Consider the following 13,834-nt stretch of genomic DNA (forward strand, 5'->3'; position numbering starts at 1 on the left):
TTAAGGTGTTGCAACACGTAAAGAAAAACTAATGATTGATGCTTCTCATCTCTTCGTTTCCTGTCTGTCTGTCCCTGTCTATCCCTCTCTCTGACTCTGTCTCTGTAAAAAAAAAAAAAAAAAAAAAAAAGAAGTACACTAAATCTAATGTGTTTTCTGCTACTCCTGACACAAGCCACCATATCTTGCCTGAGACTGTTTTCCCAGCTTCTAGTATTGCCTCTGATCTATTCTCTATATAATAGCCAGAAAGTCCTCCTTAAAATGTGAATTAGATTATGTTATTTCCATGCTTAAAAAACTCCAGTGGCTTCCAACTGTACTAACTGCACTGAGAAAAAAATGCTCTCTCTGCCTCTTCCTCTGCCACACACACACACACACACACACACAAAGCAAATGTATGATTCCCTAAATGTTAGTAGGGACACAAATTTTCAGTGAGATCAAATAAATTATATAAAATGTATAATTTTACCTTTGAATTGGAAATATCAATATGCTTTTTTTTTTTTTTTTTACAGATACAGAGCGAGAGTCAGATAGAGGGACAGACAGACAGGAATGCAGAGAGATGAGAAGCATCAATTATCAGTTTTTCGTTGTAGCACTTCAGTTGTTCAATGATTGCTTTCTCATATGTGCCTTGACCATGGGGCTACAAAAGAACCGAGTAACCCCTTGCTCTAGCCAGCAACCTTGGGTCCAAGTTGGTGAGGTTTTTGCTCAAACCAGATGAGCCCACGCTCAACTGGCGACCTCGGGGTCTCAAACCTGGGTCCTCCGCATCCCAGTCCGACGCTCTATCCACTGGGCGACCGCCCAGTCAGGCTCAATCAATATGCTCTTAATAATTTTCTTTCTCTAAAAAGAACGAGTGAGGGAAAGGATTCTCTAGCTCTGTTCACTGGAAAGGCCAAGAAACAATGACTAGACTGGGAGCAAAAATCTCTAGCACCCAACAGAAGCTTCTATATGCCATTTTCTGCCAAAAGAAAATTAAGGCTATTGGAGAAAAGGCAGATTGATTCTATATCTGAGGAAGGAAATGTCTCAGATGAGTCTGGAATATCTTGTTTTATCACAAAACAAGAAAGATATCAAGGCTGGTATTACATCAAAATGAAATAAGAGTCAACTTTAAGAAGGTCTCACAGCTGGTTCAAAACCCTAGGCTTGCCCGGTCAAGGCACATATGAGAGTTGAAGCTTCCTGCTTCTCTCTCTCTCTCTCCTCTAATAAATAAATAAATAAATAAATAAATAAATAAATAAATAAATAAATAAATAGAAGGTCTCACAGAAAAGGATGGGGCATTTCAGCACAATGATTATAGTGGGTTGAAACAAATCAAGTATGTTAAAATCCATGACTTCATAGGACACTTGAAAATAAAAATGCATAGGTCAACCATGCAGCATGCTACGGACTACCTTCTTCTGAACACTGGTAAATTAACTGAAGGAATCAAGCATTTTATTATGACTTTGTGAGCAAACTATTTCAGGGTAACCAAATAGTTGAAAGGAGAAAGTTCTTTTCAGAAAAATTACCACTAATAAATGCAGGAAAACATTAATATTAGATTCTACATTTCATTTTGCAACCCTCAATAAAATAACTTCTGGTAATGATCATTAATGGCTGATAAAATAATTAGATAAAAGACTAATAGGGCACCTTATGTTGTATCTATCAACACTGGAGTCCACTGACCAATCTTAGTATCACAAAAAGAAAAATAACCAGACATTTTTGTGCTTCCTAACGTGATGCAATAGAAATTCACACATAGTAACTATCAATTATTTCTGCAACATACCACTATCCTTCTCAAAAAAACTGAGACTTAATTTGCTTAAGTCTCTAGATTTAATAGTTTACAGAAAATATAGAGTTAAAGAAACATGTTAATACTACCAGTGAGGATGCCATCAGCAAAACCCAGAATATAGAAAGTTCCATAGAACTAATTATCTAGATCTCCAACAAATAAATGGTAAGGGTAAAAAGAAGGGGTGGGTAACTATTATAAACTAAAAGAGACTTTGGCTCCTAATTAAAACAAAAGCCATGCAAAAAGACTTCTGTGAGACAATCAACAAAAATGTAAGTTCTAATTGGATATATGATAATATTAAAGAATTACTAGGTTTTTCTTAATGTATGATAATGGTATTGTGGTTACATTTTGGTGGTGTTGTACATTTATTTATTTATTTATTTATTTTTTAATGAATGCTCTTTTATTATTTTATTTTATTCATTCATTTTAGAGAGGAGAGAGAGAGAGAGAGAGAGAGAGAGAGAGAGAGAGAAGGAGGGGAGGAGCAGGAAGCATCAACTTCCATATGTGCCTTGACCAGGTGAGCTCAGGGTTTCGAACCAGCAACCTCAGCATTTCCAGGTCGACGCTTTATCCACTGTGCCACCACAGGTTAGACCATTTATTTATTTTTAAGGAGTCTTTATCTGTTAGCCTTATTTTTTAAGGAGTCTTTATCCTGTGTTGTTTATAGATGAAGTTGTACTATGTCTGGAATTTGCTTTAAAATAAGTCAGTACTTGAGAGACCAGAGCAGTATATAGATGACAATGAGATTGGCCAAATGCTTTAACTATTGAGGCTGTGCAATGGGTGCATGAAGGTTAATTACATTATTTTTTTACATGTGTGTATATTTAAAAATAACACAGACAAAAGAAGAAGATGAAATAGGGGAAATACCATTGTAAATACTTTTATAGGATTAGATTTTGCTTAAAAAAATTAGTATATATATGTGTTATTAAAGCAGCTTAAAAGCTGTATAGCCTTGGAACTGTACATGAATAAAAACGTTTGCTTACCTCCACCAATTTGGAAGCTAAATACATAGAAATTGTTGTGCTTTTATAAAACATCATTGATACTCCTGCCAAAAATCCTGAAACAAATAAGGCAAAATTCATCGTATCATGAAGTATTATTAAGTCACCTGGAAATGTTAAATTGCTTAAATAGGAAATAATTGACTTAAAGGACTGCCTTTTGTTACATCAAAATCAACAGTAATACATTTGATGGCATTAAAATGAGTGAGCTCTTCTTATCACGCATTTTTAAATTAAGAAAATTGACCCTCAGAGTTAGGAACACAGTTCTGAGACACGTTAGAAGAAATTTCACATTCTAAATTTAACTTTTAAAAACAGTGGTAGTAAAACACAGTTGCCAAACATAATACTTTTTAAAAAATAATTTCTAAAAGTTACTGGTATCATTTCTAATATAAGTAAAATAATTATTTATGTATTCTCCTAATGGCTCAAATTGTTTTTAGTGCTATCATCACACTTCCTTCCACGGTGCTGCCTGCAGTCTATAATGGAAAACCAAAGTCGGAGGAGGCCTGGAATATGAGCAGCAGGAAAACTACCAATAAATATCTGAAAAATTGTCTGTCCAACTTAAATAATACATATAATGCACTTGTAAAAAGATTTTTAGTTTTTATAAAATTATTTACATTCCTAAAAAAATAATAAAAATTATTAAAATATATGTCATTTATCAGTGGTAAAAACAGACTACAGTATTTTAAGAAATCTAATTGCACTTAAAATAGTACCATTGTCACTTCTATAATATTTTAAGACTTTATGTTCTTTTGTGACACATCCCCTAGTATTTCTGGCCTGTAGGAGTGACCCAAGTCACTATATTGCCAACTTGTATCTTGATGTGTTAAACTTCACAAATAAAAACTATTTGGACTAGTGCCTCAATAGGGATTCTATTGTAGCAAAAAGAAGACACAAAGAAATCATATGAATTTGGAAACTATTTGATTCATTACTACCACTGACTGCTGTCATAATAATTCTTGTTTAATCAGTGTTTACCAGCTATAATAGCATGCAGTTCATCATCTAGGTTTCTGATCCAGCGTAGGAAGCAACTAGTACCCTGTATCAAGAAGAAAATACAATGACTTCAGTTGTTTCATTTCAAGGAAAAAAAATGCTTATAACATCTGTTATGAGTGAGTTCCTAGTTTGACCTTGGAGGCAAACTGATCTTATCTAAATCTAACTGAATACATAATTGGGATAATTAGAGACAATAACCTGTTAGAAAGTTTCTACTTTAGATAGACTATACTAACAAATTATATGTAATATTTTTATTGTAATGGTTTTTCAAAATGAGTCTGTAGATTCTGCTTTTAACTACATGTAGAATCCTGGGGAAAAGTATGACTACCACTCTAACAGGGAGAAAAACACTGATAAACTACAAATCTCTCAAGCCAGAATGCTATACCCAGAGATAATTTTTTCAGTCTGAAGGTGTCAGACACACAAAAGCTAAAAAAATTCATGGCCTACAGAACTGAATTACCAGAAATGTTAAAGAAGTTTTGCATGCAGAAGGAATATGATACCAGATTAAAAATTAGATCTGTAAAAAGAAATGAAGAGCTCTAGAAATGGTAAAATAAAGACAAGTTTAGAAGCCATGGTTTTATCTTTAATTAACTGCCTAAAGCAGTGGTCAGAAAACTATGGCTGGCCTAGCCAATCTGTCCTGCCATCTGTTTTTACAAGGCTCATGAGCTAAGAATGTTTTTTACTCTTCTAAATGGATAAAAATAAATACAAAAATGATCTTTTGTGATATGTGAAATTTATATAAACTTCTAATTACAATGTGATAGTTTTATTAGCATATTGCCATGCTCGTCATTTATGTATTGTCTCTGGCTGCTTTTACACAGCAGAGCTGAATAACTGTGGCAGAGACCATGCAGTCCACAAAGCTTCAAATATTTATTATCTGGCCTGTTATAGAAAAATTTCTGAGTCCTGATCCAACACATAAATAGTAACACTGTATTATGGGGTTTATAACATATGAAAAGATAAATGGATAGCCCAAAAAAATGTAAAGAAGAAAGTAGAATTATAGTGTTTTAAGATTCTTACACTATAATGTAGTATAATATTATATGAAAACATTCATTATAAATGTTAAAGTAATAGCTTAATTAAAAAAAAGGTATAAATGAGCCTACAGTGAAGACAGAATACAAAAAAATTCATTTAAAAAATTAAAATATATTTTTAAAAGTCCAGGAGAGAGAAAAAGAGGAACAAAATAAAAAATGGAACAAATTCAAAACAAATAGCAAGAAGGCAAATTTTAAACTCAAATATAATAAATAAAGTACAAACAGTCTAAACATACCAATTAAAAGACAGAGCTAATCAAATTGGATAAAAAAGAAAGAACCAACTATATGTGGTCTAAAACAGTGGTCCCCAACCCCCGGGCTATGGACCGGTACCGGTCCATGGGCCATTTTATTTCCGTTTTATTTATACTTAAGTCTGAACGATGTTTTATTTTTAAAAAATGACCAGATTCCCTCTGTTACATCCATCTAAGACTCACTCTTGACACTTGTCTCGGTCACATGATACATTTATCCGTCCCACCCTAAAGGCCAGTTCGTGAAAATATTTTCTGACATTAAACTGGTCTGTGGCCCAAAAAAGGTTAGGGACCACTGGTTTAAAAGAAATCAACCTTTAAACTGAAGACACAGAAAAATTCAAGTGAATGGATAGAAACAATATACTATCAAATATAATCAAAAGAAAGTTGGAGCAGCTATAGTACTATCAGACATCATAAACTTCGGAACAGAGACTATTACCAGGAATAAAGAGGGTAATTCCAAAATGAAAAAAGGGTCATTTCACCAAGACACCAAAGAAATAAAGTTGGTTTGTCCTCTTGATTACATTTTTATGAAGATACTAAAGGCATTGATAATTTTTTTAAATTAACATACACCCTTGGAACACACTGTAAGATTATTTTCTGTAAGAGTTTTTTTGACCCAGTTGTATTTTCCTTAGTTTAATACCATTAGTTTGTATTAAGCAAATAAATAGTAACAGATATAAAAACAAACAGAAAACCAAAAATATTCTGAGATATGCTAGATGATAAAGAATAACTAACCTGAGGAAAAATGTTGGATAGTCTACATGAAAACACTTAAGAGGAGTTAATGTTAAAAACAAATACAAACACTATATATAAATTAGAAATGAAAAAAAATGTAAATACCTACATTTTATAACTAAACTTGTACATAAAATGATACCTACCCATCTTACCCAAAATAATGCCAGAAATCAATTTTTCCAGCATTAATTTTGAGTTTAAGGTATGTGTGTCTGCGTGTAATATCCATAAAAGTCAACAGTAGTTATGACATTTACTTAGAATCTATACTTAGATTTAGAATCTAAGTTTGAGATGTTTAACAATGTGTCAGTAATATTATTTACATATTAGTAATTCCCATTAAACAAAAGGCCATTATTTAAAGTTGCAAAGTACTGTGTTGTGAATGATCTCTACATATATGTTTAGGTATGATTATATATGTATGGGTATGTTTATAGGAACATGAAGAAACAGGTGGAAGAACATTCATTCACTCTGGTTATTTAAGACAGTGTAGTAGGAATGTTGAGTGGATGAATGTTGCTTATATTTATATATGTTATAACAGAAAATCATACTGATTCTATCAAGTGTTGCCATCAGCTGGGAGGGTCTGAAATATGTTAAACTTTAACACCAAGCAGTAAATATGATTAAGAAAATAAAAAACAGACCAGGTATATCGATATCATTTTTGATGTTAAAAATGTGAGAAAGTTTATATTTTTCTCAGTGTCTATGTTATTGAAAAAAAAATGAGTCTGAAAATCTTTAATATATGTATAAATACAAGTATGTCTATACTTTCAAGTACATTTAATAACATTCTAAAAGGAGAAATTTTCTAACCTTAATTCCCAATATGTTATATATGTATATGAATACTACAGAAAGAAGCATTAAAAAATTTTTTTAAAAGATAGATGAGTTAAGACCATATCACATTCTAACGATAGCCATGTTCTTTATTTCCCATTTTTTTCCTCTTCTGAAAGCCTTACCTTGTATATACTAACAAAAGAGCCCAGAAAAGCACCGAGCTGAAAATTTTCTTTATTGTAGAAGAGAGACAATAACCGGGATGGCTGTGTAAACAGATGCCTAAATGTAGAGGGAATTCGGAGGCAGCACTGGATCAAGTATCCCACGCTAAACATTCTGATGAAACCCTAGAGAAAATTGGGGGGGGGGGGGAGATTCTGATTTACAACCAGATTTTGAAGTCTGACAGACATGAATTTTACTATCTCAGAATCAAAAGAGGATATAAAAAATTAACTCAAGTGTGTATCACAGCCATTTTCAAATATAAATCTTAAACCTTCAATTTAAGAACAATTACCTTAAAAATAAGGGTGGAACCTGCAATAAATATACTTTCATTGATTTACAAAGACTTAACAAATTTCACAAGCACTGGCCAAGCTTGTCTATGCACCAAACTTCAATTTCTTCACATTCTGTTGACAATAACCATAATTTGTAATTCCTAAACCACATCTGAATTTTAGAAACAAAAGCACTGAAATTTAAAAAAAAAAAAGTTAACAAAACCAAGTCCTTTTGGAAACTCCTCTTACTCATCAGTATGAATTAGAGATTCTTTCTATAAAAAGATAATTTTAGAACTTTGGTATCAACTTTTTTAATGATCAGGTTAAGACTACCAGAAAAAGAAATAATTATATCTAAGTTGTTGTTTTTTTCTGTGCTCAAATGTGTCAGGCTAAAACATCTCTGGGGAATGGTAGCTTTAAGGTACATTCAACAAATCTGAAAAAAACAAATCTGCTAAAAATCCTTATTTGTTCCCAACATTTCTCCATATTACCTTCAACTGTTTGTATAGTGCAAAAGGAAATAGAGAGAATAACTAGTGTTGGTCAATTTCATTTCAGTATTTAGGAAAATGAAGTTTAGATGTCACTTAATGCTAAGAGATTGAAAAATGTCAATTAGCACAAAACAAACATTATCAAAGAGTAGTACTATATTTTATAAATGATTCAACCAACATATTCAAATGGAAAAATATCTACATTCTTAGCAGTGCTTGCCTACTAAGTCCCAAAGTTCAGATTTTTATCTTCCAGACTTCTTTTATAGAAAAAAATGAATTACTGTAAAGAAATATTCATTAATTTACCTGAAACAATTGAATGCCTGGTTAAAAACTGGAAAGTAAATTGTACAATTAGTACAAATCACTATGCATTTGCTTAACTGAAACTCCCTAGTATTAGTTTAATGCATGAAATGTTCACACTTTTATCTTTCTATTGATAATCTTTTAATATTAATCTAAAAATTCAAGGACCACACTCATGTCCAATCTTTGCATGTGATTTTCAATAGGCCATTCATCCCTCCATTCATTCACCCATTCATGTGTTCAGGAAATAGTCACTGGATGCCCCTCGTGTGCCAAGCATTCACTAGATTCTGGGGGAAGTGGTGAAGAAGATAGTGTTCTTGCCTTCATTGAGGCTCTCACACTCATTAGAAGAGAAAATAAATAAGAAAGCATATCAACAAAAATAATTACAGGTCATAGTACATATTCTGAAGGAAATGGAGCACTAGGAGAGAAATGAAGAGGGCACACAGATTGAGTGGTAAGGTAAGGCTACTGGGGATGGGACGTGTGAACAGACACAAATGAGAAACATTTTGGGTAGTTTAGACAGAAAGCACAAAGCCAAAAATGAGATTGGCAGGTAAAGGAAGCAATAAGCAGTGAGTGCGAACGGAATACAGTGAGCTGAGAGGAATGTAATTACATGATTAGTTACTCAGGGATATGATTTAGCATGTGATGTAACCGAGAGCATGGAATAAGGAGGTGCACTGTCAAAATACTTCACTAAACTTGTGCTATAAATTCCTTACCCACAGGTCTCGAAATTTTACATTTATGCACAAAATAGTCCAACTTATACATAAATTATCAAGTGTATAGTACTGGTACATATTTGAAAGAAAGATTATATTTTTTCATTGCTTAATAACACATTAACTTTTTCACAAAATTGTTTTAATACCACCTCCCCTCTTCCAAAAATTTCTCAAGTACTTTTGATTTGATCAGATACTTCCCTTAGTTCCCCTTCTGATGTCTCCCCTTGAAACAGAATTATACAATTGGAGGGAGTAATAACTCTCTGGGAACTGGCAGACTGGCAGACTTGGAGGCTGCCAGCAATGATGCTTTTTTGTTGTTGCTGTTTTAAAAGTGGGGCAGAAATCAAATTTGGAAGGAGTGTATCAAAAAATATTATACAGCTGAAAATATACTCTGCTTTTACTCCCGCTAACATCTTTGGAGACTCCAAGGGTAAAGCGTTGGTTTGTGCAGATGCCGCCATCAACACTAGGCCCATAGGTACTCACACTCAGAAGCACTAATGTAATACAGTCCCACCCTACTCGAGCAACCGTCAAGAGGCTGCTCTTATCATCAACTGAGTGGGATCAGGAATTGTAAGAAAGAACATAAACTTTTCAAAGCATCAGAATTGTTAAAGCACCATCTGAAACTGAAGAACGTGTAGCAGGTGGTACCATCTGTGCCAGACTAACTGCAATGAAAGTAACTTCCTTCCCAGATCTGGTGGTGATGGGAGGCTGGGAGACGGCCGGCACCGGGTGGGGTGAGTAGGGAGAGACACACTAGTACACTAATATATTAGGAAGTAAGGAATTTATGCTGGTAGGCATAGCTCTCTTAATGTAGAGCAACTGCGGACATGCTCCAGTCACTCCATTCCTGAAAAAAATTGTAACAGCTTTGCAAGCCCAAAACCAAAGGCCACTGTACCAGACTGTGCAGTGTGTGTGTGTGACTGCCGATCCACTAGCACACAACATAGTTCAGGGGCCTTGTTCTAGTTTGGATTCCAATGAGGACACTAAGTTTGTACAAAGTACTAAATGACTTTTTTTTGCTGTCTTTTTTGTTGTTGTTGCTTTACCTTCTCTTCTGCTTTGTAAGTTTTACACTAACTTTTAAATAAGCAAATTTTTAAATTATTTAACAAAAGATCTGGTAAGTGAATCTTAAGCTAAATTGTTACCTAGTTCTCATAAATTTCTTATTCTTCAGGTTAAATGCAAAGAATGATAGCAATTATTGTCAACTTTTCCATTTACTTTGAAATTATATTTTAATAGGTGATTTCTATATAATCCCCATGATTAATGAAGAAGATATTTTTATATACTTACTTTAATGCAATAAGAGATGCAATTATCTTCATAGTGTTTGCAACATCTATGCCTTGGTCCATGCTTACATCTGAAATTAAAGCAAAAGCTAGTTATAATTAAAGTGTGTGTGTGTGTGTGTCTGTGTGTATGTGTACACAGATCTGCTTAAACCTCTAAAAATGCAGAAAACATAACCTACTTGTTTCTAAATGTGTGCATCTTTTGGTTTCTTAGGACAAACAGAAGCAATAATAAGAGATCTTTTTCTTCTTTGCTACTCACCATTTGACACATTGTTTAAATATGTGACTGTAGTCAAAACACTTGCATGTGGAACAGAAAAACCATACTGGTAACTAACTATCTGTGACGAAATATTAAAAATATGTATACATGTATCTCTTTACTCTGCCAGAACTTTTAGAAGCTTTAAATTACTTATTGTAGAAAATAATTTTCATATATCATCCATGAGGTCAGCACTTGAGCAAAAATCATAATGAGAATGTGTTCAGGTTACAGGAATTTATACTTAATTATATTTGAGAGAAAACATCTGGAAAAGAAACATGATACAGTATTAGAATTGAAAAATAGTTTTAAAAATAAATATAGATATAGATCATGAAGGAATTCAAAAGTAGTTTTTTTGTGATTTAACTGTAAAGCACTTTAGTTCTCTAGTGTTTAATAAACATTTCTGTTGGAAAGACTACTGTTCAAGACATACTTATTCTAATTATATATTTGGTATGCTGACTCCAGACCATTTTTATTCACGCTAGGCATAAAAAGTTAAGTAAAATACCTAACATGGTGTAAGTTGTCCCCTTTTCTCTTTGAAGAGCAGTCTTTGTAATTCTTTCAGATCACAGTTAATTAATTAGCTTCATGGTTGGAAACACATTAGAACTCTTTCCTACTTAAAACAATTACTCACAGAGCAATATTCTGGCTCCATAACGCTCTAATTCCATTAGCAAACTAATTAGCAAGACCTTTCCCAAAACCTAATTCTGCTCTGCAGATGGAGTACACAGCAGCCTTTTCTACTCAAGGGTGACAGCAATAGTTCATATCAACCATAGCACTTTTATCGTTAGAATGATATAACATATCTGTTCATGGGAAGTTGTTGAGTGATTAAAGCTGGGGGCCTCAAAAGACGTGAATCAGAGAACAACTGCCTTATGTAAACCATCACTCTTCATACATCTAAGTGTCCTCTCCAAACCATTTCTCAGCCATTGCTACCAGAACTACACAGAAATGATCAATCTCTCTTTTCTAGTGAAGTTAAATTCTGATCCAGTGGTCGGCAAACTCATTAGTCAACAGTGCCAAATATCAACAGTTCAACGATTGAAATTTCTTTTGAGAGCCAAATTTTTTAAACTTAAACTATATAGGTAGGTACATTCCTTATCGAGGTAGCACCCACATGTGGTATTTTGTGGAAGAGCCACACTCAAGGGGCCAAACAGCCGCATGTGGCTCATGAGCCACAGTTTGCCAAACTGTCATTTAATTTTCCCTTACGCTTTCATTAAAATGACTTCTTAAGTCCTAGACTGCTCGTCTCCTGTATTATCTGCGTTGCTTCTGTATATCCAGCATCTGCTTTCACGCCAATGGACTCACTGAGGCTACTTTGACAAGTTCTGCCATGACGTGACCTGATCAGTTCTGATACCCATGGCATCATTCACTCATAGAATACAGTCTACGTTCCCCCATGGCTTTTGTTGACACGATGTCCACTGAGAAGGATCCTTCCCCTTCTCTCCACTGAGATAACCCATAACTATTTTGAACTTGCTTAATATGATCACTACCATCTACTATTCCTTTTTCTCTTAGCTTCTGTAGGTGGTGTATGCCAAAATGAAGAGTCTTTAAAGTTAGTAAAAGTTTTGAGGACCTACTCTGTGCTCATGAATGTGAGGCAAGTCATATTATATCATTTAATGCATGCATCACTCCTTAATAGAGATGACTAACCTTGGTTAACCAATAAGGACATTGGAACGCAGTGGTTAAATCAAAGTTACAAAGCCAGCAGGGGCAAATGAGAGTCAAACACAGGTTTTCTGATTTTTGAAAGGGCCTCAGATTCCCATAACTGATGCCCTTTCTGTATTGCCCACTCATGTCGTACATCTCCATCCAAAATAATTTTTATTGACAGATCTAATTTTGAAGAATTAAATTTATTTTCTTAAATATCTATACCTGAAATATAAATGATTATTTATATGAAGTATAGACTTCTTTTTATAATATACAAATATTTATTTCCAAAGCTCTAAAACTTTTGCAAAATATCCTTTATTAAAGTTTGCTCCTTATGATTTCTGCATCATATTGAATCTCTCAGAACTTTTCTTTCTCCTTTCCACACTTAGCACATTCGATTAGCACATATTTTTTTCCTGAAGTTCCCATTTTAGCTTCCTGCAATTCTGCCTAGTTTGAAATACAAAAGTATTTCAATTCCATGTAAACCTATTTTAAAAGAGTATGATGGTCTAGTCTTGCCAAAAATAATAACATTTAGTTGCCATCATTTGCCTTTTATAAAATTCCGCACATTTCTGGTAAAAACAAAAAAATACAGAAATACCTTGGCATGGTATAAATATCATATAAAACAATGACAAAGTGTGCTAAAATATCAAGATAAAGAACTCACACTGAATCCACGAGCTTCCTGACTAGAGCAGTTAAATTCATTCCTCTTGATTTTTCCTCCTGTTTCTCTGTCTTTTGTTCTACTTTCGCATATGCTGTCTCTGGCGCGAACGAATGTGTGGGAATTTCTTCCTTCCCTACAATGAACCTAAAGACAAAACACAATATGAGGCATTTTTCACCTTAAAAAATCAATGAGAAAAAATACTGATTTTGTTTCTATATTGATAAACTTTGGAAAGTACATTATCATTTCAAAAATATTTTCCACAATTCATAGAAAAACTAGTTACTGTTTTTAAAATAGGCTTTTGAAATCTAAATACTTAAAAAATGTTAAGTAGTCATTTGTTGGACAATGCAGGTATTTTTAAATTAAATTAACCAAGTAAAATACAGCATAACACTTTTAAAAAGCACCCTTTTAACTTAAGCCACCAATTTAAAAAGTATTACACACCTTTAATATTTTCCAAACTAATAAGCAGATGAACTATCAATTTGGGTTTACTAATTAATGACAAAAACTCATTTTTTCTCTAAAACCTGATTATTACAACTGAATATGTTTCTCATTTTTCACTTTGAATTTATATCTAATGTCATTTTAAACAGCCACCATGTCATCATGTAAGGTTAGGAAATAAGAGACTAAAGAATGAGAATCAGAAAATGGTTAACCATGTACGCTTACATTATTTCATGAGAAAAATCTTAAATTTAGTGTTATTCTAATCTACTTATTACTTTTTGGAAAAACCTAATACCCAAGAGAAAACATCATTTCTGTCTCATTAAAACTAGACAATATTTTTCCTAGGACAGTACAAAAAATGTTACCACCATTAGATATTACTCAATCAGTATCCTTCATTGAAATTTCCATTTCTGCTATTTGTACCTTTACTTATAAGAGTCATTGCTCTTCTAGGC

The 13,834-nt window shown here is 33.3% G+C and overlaps 1 protein-coding gene across 3 annotated transcripts in view; it reads right to left on the reverse strand.

Moving 5' to 3' along the window:
* Nucleotides 1-13,834, reverse strand: part of TMEM135 (transmembrane protein 135) — a 368,866-nt gene that overhangs the window by 6,961 nt on the left and 348,071 nt on the right. For all 3 annotated transcript variants that reach the window (XM_066248597.1, XM_066248596.1, XM_066248595.1), the window contains 5 exons: nucleotides 12,903-13,049; nucleotides 10,229-10,298; nucleotides 7,006-7,173; nucleotides 3,886-3,949; nucleotides 2,851-2,927 (listed from right to left, as the gene is read on the reverse strand). In XM_066248597.1, coding sequence (XP_066104694.1) covers nucleotides 2,851-2,927; nucleotides 3,886-3,949; nucleotides 7,006-7,173; nucleotides 10,229-10,298; nucleotides 12,903-13,049 — 526 coding nt within the window. The remainder of the gene's footprint in view (nucleotides 1-2,850; nucleotides 2,928-3,885; nucleotides 3,950-7,005; nucleotides 7,174-10,228; nucleotides 10,299-12,902; nucleotides 13,050-13,834) is intronic.

This window comes from Saccopteryx bilineata, chromosome 1 (genome assembly GCF_036850765.1).
Source record: "Saccopteryx bilineata isolate mSacBil1 chromosome 1, mSacBil1_pri_phased_curated, whole genome shotgun sequence".
In the NCBI taxonomy this organism is placed as follows: Eukaryota; Metazoa; Chordata; class Mammalia; order Chiroptera; family Emballonuridae; genus Saccopteryx; species Saccopteryx bilineata.